Source organism: Mauremys reevesii, linkage group 14, assembly GCF_016161935.1.
Source record: "Mauremys reevesii isolate NIE-2019 linkage group 14, ASM1616193v1, whole genome shotgun sequence".
Lineage (NCBI taxonomy): Eukaryota > Metazoa > Chordata > Testudines > Geoemydidae > Mauremys > Mauremys reevesii.
The window spans coordinates 16,890,436-16,910,229 of record NC_052636.1 but is presented as its reverse complement, the minus strand read 5'-3'; the positions used below and the strand labels follow the sequence as shown (position 1 = coordinate 16,910,229).

General features: G+C 45.3%; 1 protein-coding gene across 1 annotated transcript in view; it reads right to left on the bottom strand.

Moving 5' to 3' along the window:
• Positions 1-247: 247 nt before the first annotated feature.
• The window catches only part of LOC120381973 (zinc finger protein 850-like), a 754,134-nt gene continuing 734,587 nt past the window's right edge, over positions 248-19,794 (bottom strand). Inside the window, exon 10 of the mRNA XM_039500144.1 lies at positions 248-783. Coding sequence (XP_039356078.1) covers positions 248-783 — 536 coding nt within the window. The remainder of the gene's footprint in view (positions 784-19,794) is intronic.

Here is a 19,794-nt window from a genome sequence, read left to right as displayed (position 1 = left end):
TATATTGGAATTAGCAAATGTGATTTTTTTTAAAACAAATCTTTGAGAAGCCCTAATAAAGGCATTTCTTACAGTTCTCTCCCATTTGGATTTTCTGATCTCTAATAGGGAATGACATCTGATTGAAGCTTTTCCCAAATGCAGAGCAAGTATAGGGTCTCTCTCCACTGTGGATTCTACGATGTCTGACAAAGTCTGAGTGCTCAGTGAAACTTTACCCGCACTCAGAGCATGTGTAGGGGATCTCTCATGTGTGGATTCTCTGATGTCTGATAAGGTTTGAGCGCCGACCGAAGCTTTTCCCGCACTCAGAGCACGTGTAGGGCGTCTCTCCTGTGTGGGTTCTCTGATGTCTGATAAGGTGTGAGAGCTGACTGAAGCTTTTCCCGCACTCAGCGCATGTGTAGGGCGTCTCTCCTGTGTGGATTCGCTGATGTGTGATAAGGGCAGAGCGGTGACTGAAGCTTTTCCCGCACTCAAAGCATGTGTAGGGCTTCTCTCCTGTGTGGATTCTCTGATGTGTGATAAGGGCAGAGCCGTGCCTGAAGCTTTTCCCGCACTCAAAGCACGTGTAGGGCTTCTCTCCTGTGTGGATTCTCTGATGTATGATAAGGTTTGAGCACCAATTGAAGCTTTTCCCGCACTCAGTGCACGTGTAGGGCAGCTTCCCTGTGTGGATTCTCTGATGTCTGATGAGGCCAGAGCGGTGACTGAAGCTTTTCCCGCACTCAGAGCATGTGTAGGGCGTCTCTTCAAAGTTGATTCTCTCATGTGTAATAAGGTCTGAGAGGCTACTGAAGTTCTCCTCTGGCCTCTGCTGAGTCTCAGAGGCTTTTACTTTTCTCGGAGTGCACAACTCCTGGAAACATTCCCTTTGGGTCTTCCTGATAATGTCTCATATGGTTCTCCTTGCTCAGCATCTTCCTGCTGGGGTTTCTGCTCCTCATTCTCATGCACCATTCTATCACCTGATGGGAGACAGAGAGAATCCAGGCATAGGTCACTCCGTGTGCCTGAGAGAAAGGAAATCTCAGAGACAGGAATTTTAAAAGGGATGAACAAACCAAAATATGTGCAGGAGAGATCAAACCTATCAGGAGCTGATTTTCCCCAGAGGAGAGAGGAAGGGATCAGTTTTGGTCTACATTTCACCAGAACATGCAGGGGAAAGTGGGATCAGGTAGGGATCTGCTGACAGTTGTTAGTCAGGATACGTGGGAAGCCATGAGTGACATCTGCCTAATTATTCCACATCTGCAGGGAACAATCCTGAACTTGGAGAGCTCACAGGGTCTTTGTAGGGCATCCCAAATGTTTCTTGTATTCACGGACAGTTTTTGACTTGCTTTAACCAAGCCCTCACCTCTGGAGGCAGCTCTCGGGAGCACTTCTTTCTCAGAACCCTGGAGGTCCGGGACCCACGGCTCTTCCCCTCGTTCCAGCTGTGAGACCACATCAGGTTTGGAATTTAGAAACCCTATGCCAGGCAAAGAAAACCAGGAAGGTCAGTGGAATTTGTGGGATACTTGTCACAAAGAATAGTCCATGGTTTTAAGCTCAGATCATTTTTAAGCAGTAACATCCCAAGACCAGCTTCCTTGGCTCCAAGTGGCAGGAGAATTATTATTATTATTAATCATATGCATTACCTGAGTGCCTAAGGACCAACTAACAGTGTGTCTCTGTTGTGCTAGGCACAGTACAAATGCAGAATAGTAGATGGCCCATGCTCTGAAGAATTTACAGTCTAAATACACAAGACAGACACAGCATGGGGGAAGGGTAGACCCTGTTAGAACGGCGATATTCAGGCCTGCCTGCAAAGCCTATATTTTAAGAACTTAGGGTATTTTTATCACTTAGCTAGTTACAGGAGTATGAAAACAAAGAATCAAAATCACAGTCTGCCTCTGTCTGGGCCTTCTCTCACTAGGATAGGCTGAGGCCTTGTTCTTAGGCTAAGGCCTTTGGCTAAGCAGCAGGGGCAGCCATAAGCTGGGAAGTGAAGGGTCACATCCTCACATCCCAAACCAGTCACACTGAAATAAGGTGCTACTGGGCTGTTAGGAAGACAATCCTGTCTGGATCTTAAGATGGTTAAAGAAACCTTAATTTGATAGCATTCTGTCTGGCAAGAAATCACTTATCAATGGTTGTGGTTGTGAAACCCTCATTTCTGTATTGCTTTATCTTTATGGCCACCACTTTTACATTGTTAATCAGTCTGGTTCTCTAATTGTTTCTCTCGCCTGTATAATTAATGTTGCCAGGTGTAACTTAATTAGGTAGTGGTTTATAATTGGTTAGAGCAGGAGTAGGCAACCTATGGCGGCACACGAGCTGATTTTCAGTGGCACTCACACTGCCCAGGTCCTGGCCACCGGTCCAGAAGGCTCTGCATTTTTAATTAATTTTAAATGAAGCTTCTTAAACATTTTAAAACCTTACTGACTTTACATACAATAGTTCAATTATGTATTATAGACTTATAGAAAGAGACTTTCTAAAAACGTTAAAATGTATTATTGGCACATGAAATCTTAAATTAGAGTGAATAAATGAAGACTCCGCACACCACTTCTGAAAGGTGGCCGACGCCTGGGTTAGAGAATTATGTCACAATATGTTAGAATTGGTTAGTTAAATTTCAGCACAATTATTGGTTAAGGTATAGCTGAGAATATTACTCTATAAATGGGGTCAAACAGGAGGGAGGAAGGAAATTGGAATAATAGAATATCAGGGTTGGAAGGGACCTCAGGAGGTATCTAGTCCCACCCCTGCTCAAAGCAGGATCAATCCCCAACTAAATCATCCCAGCCAAGGCTTTGTCAAGCCTGACCTTAAAAACCTCTAAGGAAGGAGATTCCACCACCTCTGTGGGGAACTTATCCCAGGGCTTCACCACCCTCCTAGTGAAATAGTGTTTCCTAATATCCAACCTAAACCTCCCCCATTGCAACTTGAAATCATTACTCTTTGTTCTGTCATCTGCTACCACTGAGAACAGTCTAGGCCTGGTCAAAACGGGGGGGGGAGTTCGATCTAAGGTACGCAACTTCAGCTACGTGAATACCGTAGCTGAAGTCGAATACCTTAGTTTGAATTACTTACCCGTCCTCACGCCGCTGGATCGATGTCCGCAGCCTCCGTCGACTCCGCCACCGCCGTCGCGGTGGTGGAGTTCGAGTCGACAGGAGCGCGTTCGAGTTCAATATGAGACGCGATATATCGAACTCCGAGAATCGATTGCTACCCGCCGATCCGGCGGGTAGTGAAGACCTACCCTAGATCCATCCTCTTGAAGCCCCCTTTCAGGTAGTTGAAAGCAGCTGTCAAATCCCCTCATTCTTCTCTTCTGCAGACTAAACAATCCCAGTTCCCTCAGCCTCTCCTCAGAAGTCATGTGTTCCAGTCCCTAACCATTTTTGTTGCCCCCGCTGGATGCTTTCCAATATTTCCACATCCTTCTTATAGTGTTGGGCCCAAAACTGGACACAGTGCTCCAGATGAGGCCCCATGAATGTTGAATGTTGGTTAGGGGAGAACGGGAACAGGGACACAGGCCAGGCTCTGCGGCATCAGAGCTGGGAAGGGAACAGACTGTATCGGCGTATAGAGATAAGCCCGACTGGTGTGAAGGGCTTGGAATATGTAATCTTATAGGTGTAAAATTGTACAGACTATACCACCCTGTGACATCATCGACGAAGTGCCCATTTGTGCCTGGGTAGGGGCCCTGCTCTGGGAGGAGGATGCAGCAAGGACTCAGGATCGGTGGCCGGGTCGCTGTGCATAGGAGATGGGGAGGTTATGTGAGGAGGGGGTAATGAGTGGGAGAGGAGGTCAAGAGTTAAAATAATAATATTTGGGGAAAAATATGTATAATAAAGTGAAACTGAACAGAAATAAAACTGGAGTGGAGGCTCTAAAGCAACAAGGCTTTGGTAGGGATTTGGGGTTAAAGGTCTGGGATCCCCACAGCTCCAGACCCCAAACCTCTCCTCCCTCCCACAGACCCACCCACCCCACTTCCTGGGTGCCCTTCCCACACTCCTCCGCTTCTTCCCATTACTCTCAGCCGGCACCACCTCCCGGCGCCTTGGGAGCTTCTTGTATTTTCTCCTCGTCTCTCACAACCTCCTACCTCCCTGCTGCTTCTTAGCTCTAACCCTGCACACACCCGCCCCATGTCCTGGCATATCTACTACCCCGTCTCCGTCCCTCCCACGGCTCGCTTATCCCTTCAGCCATGGGATCCTGAACGGCAACATTACACGCTCCTAAAAGAGCTCATCTGACTGTCACACAAGCCATGCATGAGTCAGACACCTATTTACTCAATTTAGAATTCTACAGGCAGCATATTTTCCTCTTAAAATGAGGAAAAGGCATGAAAGCTACAGTGATTAATGTAGTTATGAATGTATTCAATAAGGATACATTCAATGCAATTTTAAAATGACTGTCAGCACCAAAAAGGCACATGTCCAAAAATGATACTAGTGGGTGGGCGATAAGGCAAAAAAAGGGTGGGCAAGGAAACTTGTCTAAACTTGTATGACGAATAAAGGTATAAAGTTATTACTACTCAGGTTCTTCAGAGACCCCACAGCTTCTAATAACCCAGGGGACAGGACTCCTTACCCAGTGAGGTCACCGTCTCATAGTTCTCCTGCATGACATCCTGTAGAGGGCTCTCTGAACAGGGTCCAGCAGAGCCCATTCCCCCTTGGTGAAATACAGAGCCACATCCTCGAAGGTCACCGGCCCCTGAAAGAGCAAGTGTCCAACACTCAGTACCTGCTGCCCCACTCATAACCCCACTATTCACGGAACAGCAGCACCAGGTAAATGGAAGCCCCGGGAGGCACATGTTAACAGAGTCCCACCCAACCTTGCCTAGAACAGACAGGCGGCATCAGAGGGTGGAAAGAGAGAACCTTTGTGTCTCCCAGCTGACAGACGGAGGCAGGGTCATCACATTTATCACATAGCTACTAGCCAGAGCTTGATATAGGAGATGGGGCTGGCTCTGGACCCTACTAATGGCTCCCTGGTAGGAAACACTTCTTTCTTATATTTTATTTGGAAAGGGAAGTCAGTAGTAAAGAATATTAGTTAGAACAGGGGTAGGCAACCTATGGCATGGGTGCTGAAGACAGCACGCAAGCTGATTTTCAGTGGCACTCACAATGCCCGGGTCCTGGCCACCAGTCCAGGGGGCTCTGCATTTTAATTTAATTTTAAATGAAGTTTCTTAAACATTTTAAAAGCCTTATTTACTTTACATACAACAATAGTTTAGTTATATATTATAGACAGAGAAAGATCTTCTAAAAATCTTAAAATGTATTACTGGCACTCAAAACCTTAAATTAGAGTGAATAAATGAAGACTTCTGAAAGGTTGCTCACCCCTGAGTTAGAAGGTCAGAATTGTAGAAAATTGGTAAGAGAAGTGTGACATTATTGATATAAATTGGGACCATATAGAACATGGGTTGCAACCAAGGTCCTGTAGTGGCAACAAATCTGATGTAAAGGGGATCATATGAGGTGTCTAAGACCAGGTTATGGGTTGCTGGTTATGATTATGCTGTCTGTATGTATGTATCATTTTGTAGTTGAAGTTATGAGTATTGGCTCTATCCTGTCTGTATTTCAAGCTGGTGCTGTGCTTCTGGGAGACATCACAGACAAGCTGGTGTTAGCTCTGCCTAGCCTGCTTGATGGCCCATTAAGGACCATCAGCTACACAATTGACTCCATGGAGAGAAGGCAGACACGCCTTGTAACTCAGCAAAGTGCAGGGACTGGCCCATGTGACCCCAGACTCCATTTTGCTGTAATTTTCCACAGTAAGGACAAAGAGGTTCTTACACCTGGAAAAGCCTGTATAAGGCTGATGCCTCATCTCCATCTTTTCTTCAATCCTGCTTCTACCTCTGGAGGACTTTGCTACATGCTGAAGCTCTACACAAGGGACTGATGACCCATCCCAGCGGGGGATGTTCTCCAGAGACTTGATTTGAACCTGCAGTTTATGCCATCACTGCTACAAGCCTGAACTAAGAACTTTGCCATTACTGTATGTAATTGATTTAATTTAACCAATTCTAGCTCTCACCTCTACCTTTTTCCTTTTATGAATAAATCTTTAGATTTTAGATTCTAAAGGATTGGCAACAGCGTGATTTGTGGGTAAGATCTGATGTGTATATTGACCTGGGTCTGGGGCTTGATTCTTTTAATCGAAAGAACCTTTTTCTTTTATTGGGGTGTTGGTTTTCATAACCATTCCTCCCGGGACGTGTGGCACTGGTGGTGATACTGGGAGACTAGAGTGTCTAAGGAAATTGCTTGTGTGACTTGTGGTTAGCCAGTGGGGTGAAACTGAAGTCCTCTCTGTCTGGCTGGTTTGGTTTGCCTTAGAGATGGAAAAACCCCAACCTAGGGCTGTGACTGCCCTGTTTAAGCGATTTGTCCTGAATTGGCACCTCAGTTGGGTCCCGCCAGAACTGCCACGTCACAGGAAGCTATCAGAAATCAATGACCAATCAATGAAAATAAGAAGGAAGTTTTGAAAAGTATATTAATCCTAACAATGGTAGTGATAAATTACTAGACGGAAATGGCAGAATTATCAAAAATAATGCAGAAGAGGTAAAGTGTTCAATAAGTGTTCTCTCCTGGATTTGGAGAAAACAGATGCTGTACTCGTATCATAAGATGTTGACGACGACACTCCTTCCATTCCAACAAGAACTCACAAGGACATTAAACAGCAGCTATTACAGTTAGACATGTTTAAATAAGCAGGTCCAGATAACTTGTATCCAAGAGTTTTTAAAGACCTGGTGGAGGAGCGTGGTGGACTATTAATGTTGATTGTAATTAGGACTTGAACACTGGGGAAATTCCAGAAGACTGGAATTAAGCCAATGCTGTGCCAATACTAAAAAGTGTAAAAGAGATGACCCAGCTAATTACAAGAGTGTCAGTCTGATATCAATACTGAGCAAAATAATGGAGCAGTCGATACTGGATTTCGTTAATAAAGAATTAAAGGAAGGCAATATAATTAGCACCTATTAACAAAGGTTTAGAGAAAATAGATCCTATCAAACTAACTGGATATCCTTATTAGATGAGATCAAAAGTTTGGTTGCAGCTAATAGTATTGATGTAATATATCTAGACTTCTGTAAGGCATATGACTTGATTCAGCACAATATTTTGACTAAAAAACTAGAATGATACAAAATAAACACAGCATACATTAAATAGATTAAAACTGGGATTGTAAATGGGGAACCATGGTCAAGTGGATTTATTTCTAGCGGGTTCCCACAAGGATTGCTTTTTGCCCGTGTGCTATTTAACATTCTTATCAATGACCTAGAACAGAATATAAAATCATCACGGATAAAGTTTGCAGTATCACAAAGATTGCGGGTGGTGGTAACTAATGAAGTGGCAGTAGATTCAGGCTACAGCACTGGGAGTCTGGGAGGGTTATTTCCTGTTCCACAAAGAGGAGAAGTTCCATTCCCAAATTCCATGCCTTGAAATTAGGCCCTATCTGACACTACACCCCATATTCAGCATAGTGGTATGGTTATAATATGATTAGGACATAATTATGATGCATTTTGTGCAAGATGCGTCATGTGCTGAATATTATTATCCTATTTGTGTGCATGGATCATGTTTGTATTTGAAGTTATGGATATTGACTCTGTAGCTGTATTTCAAATGTGCTTACTCTGGGTAACACCCACAACGAGCCTTTCAGGTACAACAATGAAGAAGCCAGACAGAGCTGATGGCTCATCAACAAAGACAATGGACCGTGGAAGAGCTTAGCCTTCCTGTGAATGTTTCAGCCAGCCTATGAGTCATGGCTACTATGACTCAGCAGGACACGCTAGGACATGTGACTAGACCACATGACAATGAACTCCATTTTGGTACCTGTATTTTTCCACAAACTGACTGGGAACTGAGTTTGGAACAAATGGTTCCGCCATATGGAAAAGCTACATAAGGTGGCGTGACATCATCTCTTGGCCTCATTCCCCGCACAAGAGAACTCCTGGAAACACCTGAGGAACAAAGACTGAACTGGGGGAAGTGCTGGTCCCAGGGTAAAGGGATTTCTAGCTTGTGTATGGAAACTTGGGGGACTGCTTGTAGCATCAGTCAGGGTGAGAAATTGCTAATTCAAATTCTATCCATCTAGTATGTTAGGCTTAGTTTGAGTTTTTGGTTATCTGCTAAGTAATCGGCTTTGATCTGTTTGCTAACACTTAGAATTGTTGGGATACGTTAGGGTTCAGTAAAACAGCTGGGAAGCTGCTAATGTGCTGACATGCATTGGGGACAAAGGCATAAGCAGGCAGGAATTCTTTGCTTAACAAATAAGTTGCCATATTTTTCCTCTCTGTTGCTTGTAATAATTGACTGATGCAGCTGCATAAGAAATGTAGTTCCTGGAATAAATGTCCTTTGTGTGAAAGAAAGTAAAGAAATGTTATCTCCCTCCCTTCCTTTCCCAGCTACATAAACAAGCTTCCTGGCTTATGGCCCCTTCCTCCTCCCTGAGAACTGCTCATTGACCCTTCCTCCATACCCGAGATCTGCTGTTTAGGGTAATTTGTGGCCACACGTTATTGCAAAGAACGGTAATTTCCAGGTCAAATTGCCTCTCTGATATGTGTACTCCTGTGACAGTGGACAGGTGGTATACTAATTGTATGAGTGTTTACTACTTAATGAGGGGTTTTGAGGTGTTGTAACGGATGTAGGTGTTTACATACAAACTTAGATAAAAGGCATGTGATGTAACTAATCCAGTTCTTACTCGATAGTTGGGTCAAGGGGAACACAAGTAACACAATAAAGAAGCCTGTATTCATATCCGCCTCTGGATCAACCGGCTCCTTTTTTGTTCTAACAATAATTACTTAAAATCTACCTTTCTGCCATTAATAAACTTGTTTTATGCTTTATCTTAATCAGTGCATTTTGAATGAAGTGTTTGGGAAAAAGCTGAGCTTGGTTAGCAGAGGCTTGTTGTGCACATCTTTCCCATATCGAGGGGAAGGCGAACTATATTAATGAGCTTACATTATCCAGATCCCTGTGCACTATAAGATGGTATAATTCTAAATTTATACTACAGCAGGTGTGCAAGGTTGGGGAGCTGGGAAATTGGCTGTTGTTGTCTATCTGTCCTTGAGCGGCTTAGGTAAAGCACTCAGGTAGCTTAGTTGGATGCATGGCGCCACCTGCTGTCGTGTTGGGTGATAACAGGCCCTGGAGAGGCTGGCTGAATCTCCAGCAAAGCAGTGTGAGAAGGCCCAGCCCAGCTTGAGGGTTAGAGGGCGCAGCGGTTCCCAGAACCATCCCAGACTGCACCCCGGGGTGACAACCCATCATACCCTAAATTACATAAGTTTCAGCAGATTTGTCACATCCTGTCCCCTCCCTTTCTCCACCTGAGATATTTCCTGCCTCCCACCACCTCCAGCAGCTCCTATCCTCCTATGCATTTACTGCTCCTCTCCCTCCAAGCAGAACCCACCACCAGCTCCCTGATAATCCCTTTACCTGAGCTAGCTCCATTGCAGCCATTTCCGTCCCTTTGGGAGGATGAAATGATCTGGAGCAAAACGTGGACGTTAATCTGCAGCCTGCCAGGACGAGAAGGGCAATGTGAGAGAATGCAGAGGGGGCTTTTGTCCATTCCACATGCTGATTCCCCCCGGATTTTTCCCTGTTAATGGACACTCTAGGTTCTGCCACACTGTGAAGCACAGAGTGACCTTATTCCAGTACAGGCCTAGCCCCTCCCACCATGGTGTAACCCTCTGAGACACGGTGAAACCTCCCAGTAACATCCTCTGTTATACTTACCAAGTTTGCAGACAATACCAAGCTGGGAGGGGTTTCAAGTGCTTTAGAGGATAGACCAGGAGGGAGAGCTCAGTGGTTTGAGCATCGGCCTGCTAAACCCAAGGCTGTGAGTTCAATCCTTGAGGGGGCCATTTAGGATTTGGGGAAAAATCTGCCTGGGGATTTGTCCTGCTTTGAGCAGGATTGGACTAGATACCTCCTATGGTCCCTTCCAACCCTGATATTCTATGATTAAAATTCAAAATGATCTGGAGAAAAGGCCTGAAGTAAATAGGATGAAATTCAATTAGACAAATGCAAAGTGCTTCATTTAGGAAAGAACAATCAGGTGCACACGTACAAAATGGGAAATTCCTGCCCAGGAAGGAGCACTGAAAGGGAGTCAGCCATAGTGGATCACAAGCTAAGTATAAGTCAACAGTGCAAACGGGCAAACATCATTCTGGAATGTATTTGAGGGAGTACTGTAAGCAAGACACAAGCAGTAATTCTTCCACTCCACTCATGGATTAGGCCACAACTGGAGAACTGTGTCCATTTGTGGGTGCCACATATGAGGAAAGATGTGGACAAATTGGAGAAAGTCCAGAGAAGAACAACAAAAATGATTAAAGGTCTAGAAAACATTACCTATGAGGATAGATTGAAAAAATTGGGTTTGTTTAGTCTGGAGTAGAGAGGACATTATAATAGTTTTCAAGTACATAAAAGGTTGTTACAGGGATGTGGAAGAAAAAATTGTTCTTAACCTCTGAGGATAGGAGAAGTAGTAATGGCCTTAAATTGCAGCAAGGGCAATTTAGGATGGAGATTAGAAGAAACTTCCTGTCAGAGTGGTTAAACTCCAGAACAAATAGTGTAGGGAAGTTGTGGAATCTCCATCATTGGGGATTTTTAAGAGGAGGCTGGACAAACACCTCAGGATGGTCTAGATAATACTGAGTCCTGCCTTGAGTGCAGGGGACTGGCCTAGGTGACCTTCCAAAGTCCCTTCCAGTTCTATGATTCTATGAACCAAAGGCCAGTGAAGAGCAGAATCAAAGGAGTCACTCTGGGAGATTCTCCTGTCACTGTCCCCAAGGCAGCTCTCTCAGGTTAACTAAGTTGTTTGAAGCTTTAGCCTTTGTAGAGTCTCTCCTGGGAGTGCCCCTTTCATGGGCTGGGCCTAGTTTTAGCCTTTGGGAAGCGTGACCCCAGGGGCTCTGAGACGGGCCTTCTTGCCTCAGCACATCTTGTTTCTTTCTGTGGCTCCCCAGTGAGTCCAAATGAGTAGATACTCCTGATAGAGACTGTGAACATAAGAAGGGCCCACTGCGTCAGAGCAATGGGCCATCTGGCTCAGTGGCTAATGCCAGGTGCTTCAGAGGAAAGAACAGAACAGGTAACCATCAAGTGATCCATCCCACAACCATTCCCAGCTTCTGGCAAACAGAGGCTAGAGACACCATCCCTGCCCAGCCTGCCTGTGACACTGGCAGATGAGGTGTTAGCCTACACAAGCCTCTATGTCTTAACTGAACATGGACAAACGCACAGTGGAATCAGTCTGACTCACCTGTGTTAGTATTGTTAAAACAGGTATTAGGATTATAAGAACATGTTTAGACTTCTGTTAAATGCTTGTGAGTTGCTGCCTGAGTTAACATCTGACTAGCTCCATTGTGAGTCTCTGTGGCTCTGTAAATCACCAGACAGGAGAGAGACTTTACCTAGGTGAAGTGCTGATTGGCAACAGAATGCATTACACCCTGCCTGGCAGGAAAGGTCCATCCACACCAGAGAGACTATTATGGACGTTAAAGAAGACACAAGGCTGTGGTTGTGCTCTTGATTTCCCATTAGCTGAGCTGGCAGCTCAGAGCACATGGCAGGAAGGGGATGAAAACCCCACACAGAAGGAACTGATTATCTGTATGCTGCTTGGACTCTGGGGGCAAAGTTTTTACGCATCAGGAAGAGATCCCCAGCTGATTAGGGGGTTAGTCCTAAGGAAGATATAGAGCTTGCTTATTACAGAAGCTTCTATTGCCTTTGAAATCTAAGACTGCAACTCGTCTGCATCTATAGGATTACCTGCTTTAACTTCGTAAACAACTCAGGGAAAGAGAGATCAGGAGGGACCTGCTGCCAGTTGTCAGTCAGAATAGGAGGGAAGCCATGAGTGACATCTGCCATAATGATTCCACATCTGCAGGGAACAATCCTGAACTTGGAGAGCTCATAGGGTCTTTGTAGGGCATCCCAAATGTTTCCTGCATTCCCACACAGTTGTTGGAGTTGGTTTAACCAATTCTTCACCTGTGCAGGCAGCTCTGGAAGCACTTCTTTCTCAGAGCCCTGGAGGTCTGGGACCCACGGCTCTTCCTCGTTCCAGCTGCAAGATCACATCAGGTTTGGAATTTGGAAACCTTACTGCAGGCAAAGAAAACAAGGGAGGTCAGTGGAATTTGTGGGATACTTGTCACAAAGAATATTCTATGGTTTTAACCCCAGCTCATTTTTTACAGTAACATCCCAAGGCCAGCTTCCTTGGCTCCAAGAGGCAGGAGAGTTATTATAATAAATCATATTCATTACCTTAGTGCCTAAGGACCAACTAACAGTGGGTCCCCATTGTGCTAGGACAAGTACAAACCCAGAATAGTAGCTGGGCCATGCCCTGAAGAATTTACAATCTAAATACGCAAGACAGACACAGAATGGGGAAGGTAGAACCCACTGTTAGGTGTATTTTTATCACTTAGCTAGTTACAGGGTGTAGATGAGCAGACTCACCTGCGGTGCCTTCTGCTGGTGACTCCTGGAATTAGCTCATTCCAGCTCTGAGCGCCTTCTGCAGGCCGGTGATCCACCTGTCCTCTGGCCCCTGCCCTCCCTGGACCCGGTGTCCCTTTATTTGGGGTGCTATCCACTGGCAGAACCTGATCAATCTGGGTCTCCTCCCAGGGGAACCCTGCCACTATCCCCACTTTGCTCAGTTACTGCCTAGTTCCATCTAGCCCTGTTCACTGGGGCAGGCTGCAGTGTCAGCCACTCACCATAGGCAAAGGGGTTTGGACCTGCTGCCTTTGCCTACCCCTAGGCTGCCTCTGCAACCCCAGTACCTGTTGGCTTTGTGCTAGGCCGCAGCCTGGGGCTTTCCAGGCAGGAGCCCCAGCTTCTCTGCCTTTCCCCAGCCCTGCTCCACTCAGGTACCCTGTGTCCAGCTCCCTGCAGCCAGGCCCTTCTTCCTCTACAGGCAGAGGGAGACTCTTGTCTGCCCTGAGTTGTCTGTCTTTCTAGGCCAGCTGAGTCTGTCGGGGCATGGCCCCAGCTGCAGCCACTTCCCCCAACCAGCCCAGCCTAAAGGCTGATATCTCCAGCCACAGCCCCCTCCCAGGTCTGTTTTTAATCCTTCAGGGCAGGAGAAAGGGACCAGCCTGCTACACAGGGGTATAAAAACAAAGAATCAAAATCACAGTCTGCCTGTGTCTGGGCCTTCTCGCACTAGGATCGTCTGAGGCCTTGTTCTTAGGCTAAGGCCTTTGACTAAGCAGCAGGGACAGCCATAAACTGGGAAGGGAAGGGTCACATCCTCACATCCCAAACCAGTCACACTGAAATAAGGTGCTGCTGGGCTGTTAGGAAGATGATCCTGTCCTGATAGCGCCCATCACCACCAGATAAAGAAACAGATCTTAAAATGGTTAAAGAAAACCTAAAAAAAAACAGGAGTACTTGTGGCACCTTAAAGACTAACAAATTAATTTTAGCATGAGCTGTGAGCTAAAGCTCACTTCTTCGGATGCCTAGTTTGACAGCAGCCTGTCTGGCAAGAAATCACTTCTCAATGGTTGTGGTTGTGAAACCTCATTTCTGTATTGTTCTATCTTTATGGCCACCACTTTTACAATGTTAATCAGTCTGGTTCTCTAATTGTTTCTATCTGCTGTATAATTAATTTTGCTAGGTGTAAGTTAATGAGGGTGGTGGGATACAATTGGTTAGAGAATTATGTTTCAATGTGTTAGATTGGTTAGTTAAATTTCAGTACAATGATTGGTTACAAAGGTATAGCTGAGCATATTACTATATAAACTGAGTCAAACAGGAGGGGGAACAGGAACAGGAACGGGGACACAGGCAAGGCTCTGCGGTGTCAGAGCGGGTAAGGGGGATACGCCGCCAAGACCCCAGGCCCCTGGGTGACAATCATTCCCTTGTCTCTGTCGGGTATTCCATTGATGTAGGTTACTCCCAGCCAGTCCTTAATGACCCATTCATATCACCCCATGACAGCTATGTGACAAAACACCTCACGTCTCCTGCTCTTTAGAATCATAGCAATACCAATCACAGCAGGAAACTGAGGTGTGTAGTGGCATCATACAAGTCTCATCAAAAGTCCCACCTCTGTCTCAGACACACACACACTGCTCACAGCCCTGGAGAGAAAGCAAAGCACAGGAACTGGCCGTTAGTCCAGTGAATACAGTGGAGGACAAGCTGCAATCCTCACACCCTGGTCAACAGGAGAGGCATGTGGGTCCCTGCCCATAGAGAGGGGCTGCTGAGGCCTGATACCTGAGGGGCCATTCCAGAGCAGACCATGGAGGCAGGTCAGTTTCGCCTACCCCAGAACTGTGACATCGCAGTGCACATTTTGGGGAATTAGGAAATCTAGTGACTCAGGTGTAATGGGAGGGAGAATTAAACTCCCCCAGTGGGAGGAGAAGGCTGGGGAATTACACACTAACATTCAGGAGCAACAGCCTCTAATTCTTCTGGAAAAGGAGAAGGTCAGAAACAAGAACTGGGCCACGCAGCCTCAGGAGGGACAGGCCCAGAGATCCAAGGAGCCTGGAGGGAGACAGCCTGTGGCTGCTGCAGATGGGGAGAGGGGGACAAGACTCTCTCCAAACTCTCACTCTTCTTGACCCCGACCTGATTTTACGATCTATGACCCAGTCTCACGTCTTGTGGGCAATTTCATACTCGCTAGAGGTAACATGTCATGATCAGAGAATCGCTTATTAGCTTGGACCATGCGTGGAGGGGCAAGAAGGTGAACACAGATAAATGGGTTATTAAGGGCAGGTCGACACTACAGCCGGGATTGACACTCTGAGATCGATCTAGCCGTGGTTGATTTATCGGGTCTAGTACAGACTGCTAAATCAACTGCAGATCGATCGCAAGTCGCTCTCCAGTTCTCTGCTCCAGACTCTACCCGTGAAGGTCTCCCGTGTACTTCCTCAGTGCACACACTGCTGTAACTCGACTCTGTTACGTCCACCCAGCCATGTCATTCATGTAGCTGGAGTTGCGCAGCGCAGGTCGACAGACCGCGGTAGTGTAAACATAGCCTAAGCTTGCTACAGTTCAGGGCCTTATATTAAGCTGAGGCTTTGTGAGAGTGGTTATGCTGAAGCCTGGGATTTACCTGAGGTTTGGGTAGGGATTCAGGGTTAAAGGTCTGGGATCCCCACAGCCTAGATCCCCAAACCTCTCCTCCCGCCCACTGACCCACCCAGCCCACTTCCTGGGTGCCCTTCCCCACACTCCTCCCCTTCTTCCCATTACTCTCAGCCGTCACCACCTCCCAGCACCTTGGGAGCTTCTTGTGTTCCTCCTCGTCTCTCACAACCTCCTCCTCTCTGCTGATTCTTAGGTCTAACCCTGCACACACACACCCCATGTCCTGGCACCCCAGAATTATGTGTACTCCCTTCTGCTCTCTCTACTACAGCTCTGTTCTCCCTTCACCTGAATGGCAACATTATGTGCTCTCCTATCAAAAGAGGAGCTCATCTGACTGCCACACAAGCCATGAATGAATCACACACCTATTTATTTAATTTAGAATTTACAGAGGCATATTTTCCTATTAAAATGAGGAAAAGGTATGAAAGCTGCAGTTACTAATGTAGTTAAGCTAATGTAGCCAAAAGGATACATTCAATGCAATTTTAAAATGACTGACGGCACCAAAAAGGCACATGTCCAAAAATGATACTAGTGGGTGGGAGATAAGGCAGTAAAAAGGGGGCAAGGAAACTTGTCAAAACTTGTATGAAGAATAAAGGTATAAAGTTATTACTACTCAGGTTCTTCAGAGACCCCACAGCTTCTAATAACCCAGGGACAGGACTTCTTACCCAGAGAGGTCACTGTCTCATAGTTCTCCTGCATGACATCCCAGTAGAGGGCTCTCTGAACAGGGTCCAGCAGAGCCCATTCCTCCCTGGTGAAATGCACAGCCACCTCCCTCGAAGGTCACCGGCCCCTGAAAGAGAAGGTGAAGAGTCCAACACTCAGTACCTGCTGCCCCACTCACAACCCCACCATTCACGGAACAGCAGCACCAGGGAAATGGAAGCTCCGGGAGGCACATGTTAACAGAGTCCCACCCCACCTGCTTAGAGCAGCCAGGTGGCACTGTCAGAGGGTAGAAAGAGAGAACCTTTTGTGTCTCCCAGTTGACAGACAGAGGCAGAGTCTTCACATTTATCATATAGCTACTAGCCAGAGCTTAATATAGAGATGGAGTGTCTCTGACTCTCTACTGGTAGCTCCCTGGTAGGGAATCCCAAATACTTTTTAAAATAAAATATATGGAAGAAAGCAAGTCAATAGTAAAGACTAGTGTTAGGATTTGGTCAGAATTGTAGAAAATTGTTAAGGAAGTTATCAGAAATCAATGATCAACCAATGAAAATAAGAAGGAAGCTTTTAAGAAATACAAAATTAATCCTAATACAGTGTAGTGGTACATTACTAGATGGAAATGGCAGAATTATCAACAATCATGCAGAAGAGGTAAAATCTATTCAATAAATATTTTCCTGGATTTAGTGGAGAAAACAGATGATGTAACTCATATCATAGCAAGATGTTGACGCTTGGACAGTCTTTCCTTTCTGCAACAATAACTTCACGAGGACATTAAACAGCAGCTATTAAAGGTTAGATGTGTTTAAATCAGTGAGTCCAGATAACTAGAGTTCTGAAAGACCTGCTGGAGGAGCGTGGTGGACTGTTAATGTTGATTTTAATTAGGACTTGAACACTTGGGAAATTCCAGCAGACTGGAATAAAGCTAATGCTGTGCCAATATTTAAAACTATAAAAGAGATGATGCAGCTTAATTACAGAGAGTGTTAGTCTGAAATCGATATCACTGGGCAAGAGAATGGAGCAGCTTTCGATACTGGATTTCATTAATAAAGAATTTAAGGAGGGTAATATGATTAGTACCAATTAAAAGGTGTATGACACACAGATCCTATCAAACTAACTGGATATCCTTATTGGCAAGTGAGATCAACGTTTGGTTGCAGCTAATAGTACTATGTAATATACGTAGGCATATCAGTTGGTTTTTCAGCACAATATTTTGACTAGAAAGGTACAAACATACACACTGTGCATACATTAAATAGATTAAAAACTGATTGTAAATAGGGAACCATGGTGAATGGATTTCTTTCTAGCAGGTTCCCTGAAGGATTGGATCTTAGCCCTGTGCTATTTAACATTCTTATCAATGACCTAGAAGAAAATATAAAATCATCACTGATAAAGTTTAGTTGCCGCTTACAAAGATTAAAATGGGGGAACTAATGCAGTGTCAGTAGGTTCAGGTTTCAGCACCAGGAGTCTGGGAAAGTTTCCCAGCCCTGACTGGAGGGTTATTTCCGTTCCACAAAGACGGGAAGTTCCATTCCCAACTCCTGTGCTCTTAAAATTAGGCCCTATCCTCACTATTACACCCTCTCTATTCAACATATAGTGGCAGAATTATAATATGATTAGGACATAATTATGAGGCATTTTGTACAAGATGAGTTGTGTGGCGTCACTGGAAAAGTTTCTATGATCTTGCTGAATATGATTATCCTACTTTGTGCATGGAATCATGTTTGTATCTGAAGTTATGGATATTGACTCTGTATCTGTCTTCTTCAAATGTGCTTACCTGGGTAACACCCACAACAAGCCTTCAGGTAGAACTAATGAAGAAGCTGTGGACAGTGCTTGATGGCTCATCAACAAAGACAATGGACTGTGGAATCGCTTTAGCCTTCCTGTGAATGGCAGTTTCAAGTTTAGCCCATGAGTCATGGCTACTATGACTCAGCAGGGCACTCTAGGCATGACCAGACCACATGACAATTAACTTCTATTTTGTACTTGTATTTTCCACAAACTGGACTGGGAACTGAGTTTGGAACAAATGGTTCCTGCCATATGGAAAAGTCTACATAAGGTGGGGTGTCATCATTCTTGGCATTCGCCTCCACACAAGAGAACTCCTGGAAGCACTCTGAGGAACAAAGACTGAACTGGGGATGTGCTGGTCCCAGGGTAAAGGGATTTCTAGCTTGTATGGCTAAAACTTAGGGACTGCTTGTATCATCAGTCAGGTGAGAAACTGCTAATTCAAATTCTATCCATCCAATATGTTAAGCTTGGTTTGAGTTTTTAAGTCATTTGCCAAGTAATCTGCTTTGATCTGTTTGCATAAATACATATCGCTGGAAATTGGCTGTTCTCTTCTATCTGTCCTTGGAGTGTGGCTCACGTAAAGCACTCAAGTAGCTTTAGTTGGATGCATTGTGCCACCTGCTGGTCTCTACTGGGTGATAATAAGGCTTGGAATCTCCAGCAAAGCCGTGTGAGAAGGGGGCCAGCCTAGCTTGAGGGTTAGAGGGCACAGCAGTTCCTAGAAGCCCCCAGACTGCACTCCCGGGTGACAACCCATCAGCACCCTAGAGTACACACAAGACTCAGTGCAGGTTTGTCACATCTCTGTCCCCTCCTTTCTCCTCCAGCATGAACCCACCATCAGCTCCCCTGAGTAATCCCTTACCTGGAGCTAGCCCATTGCAGCCATCTCCTCTTCCCAGAGAGGATGATGATCTGACAAACCATGGACGCGCCCAGCCTGCTGGGGTGAAAAGGCAAGGTGTGTGAATTCAGACGGGCTGGTCCATTCCACAAGCTTGACTTCCCAGCATTGGTCCCTGCTAATGGACATCTCTAGGTTCTGCCACACACTGTGAAAGCACAGAGGATCCTTATCCCAGTACAGGCCTCAGTCATCCTCCTACCAGGTGTAACTCTAGCATGGTGGAACCTCCAGCAGAATCATCGCTGTCTCACACTTTATCAAGTTTACGGTAAGATACCAAACTGGGAGGGGTTGTGTTACTTTGGAGGATAGAACTGAAATTCAAAATCATCTGGACAAACTGGAGAAAATGGTCTGAAGTAAATAGGATGAAATTCAATAAGGACAAATCCAAAGTGTCATTTAGGTAGGGAAACAGTCATTCTGCACACACATACAAAAATGGGAAATAACTGCATCTAGGAAGGAGCGCTGTGGAAAGGTAGGGGATCTGGGGGCCAGTAGTGATCACAAGTTAAATATGAGTCAACAGTGTTGCAAAAAAAAAGTACATCATTTTGGGATGTATTAGCAGGAGTATTGTAAACAAGACATTTTGAGAAGTAATTCTTCTGCTCTACTCTGCACTGGGATTAGGCTCTCAACTGGAGTAGTGTGTCCAGTTCTGGGTGTCTACATTTCCAGAAAGATGTGACAACATCTGAGACAGTCCAGAGAAGAGCAACAAAATCACTAAAGATCTAGAAAAAACAAGACCTATGAGGGAAGATTGAAAAAACTGGGGAAGACTCAGAGGATGGATCACAGTTTTCAAGTACATAAAAGGTTGTTACAGCATGCTAGAGAAAATTGTTCTTCTTAACTCTGAGTGATAGGACAAGAAGTAATGGACTTAAATTACAGCAAGGGCGGTTTAGGGATGAGATTTAGGGAAAAGCTTCCAAACTGTCAGAGTGGTTAACACTGGAATAAATTGTCTCG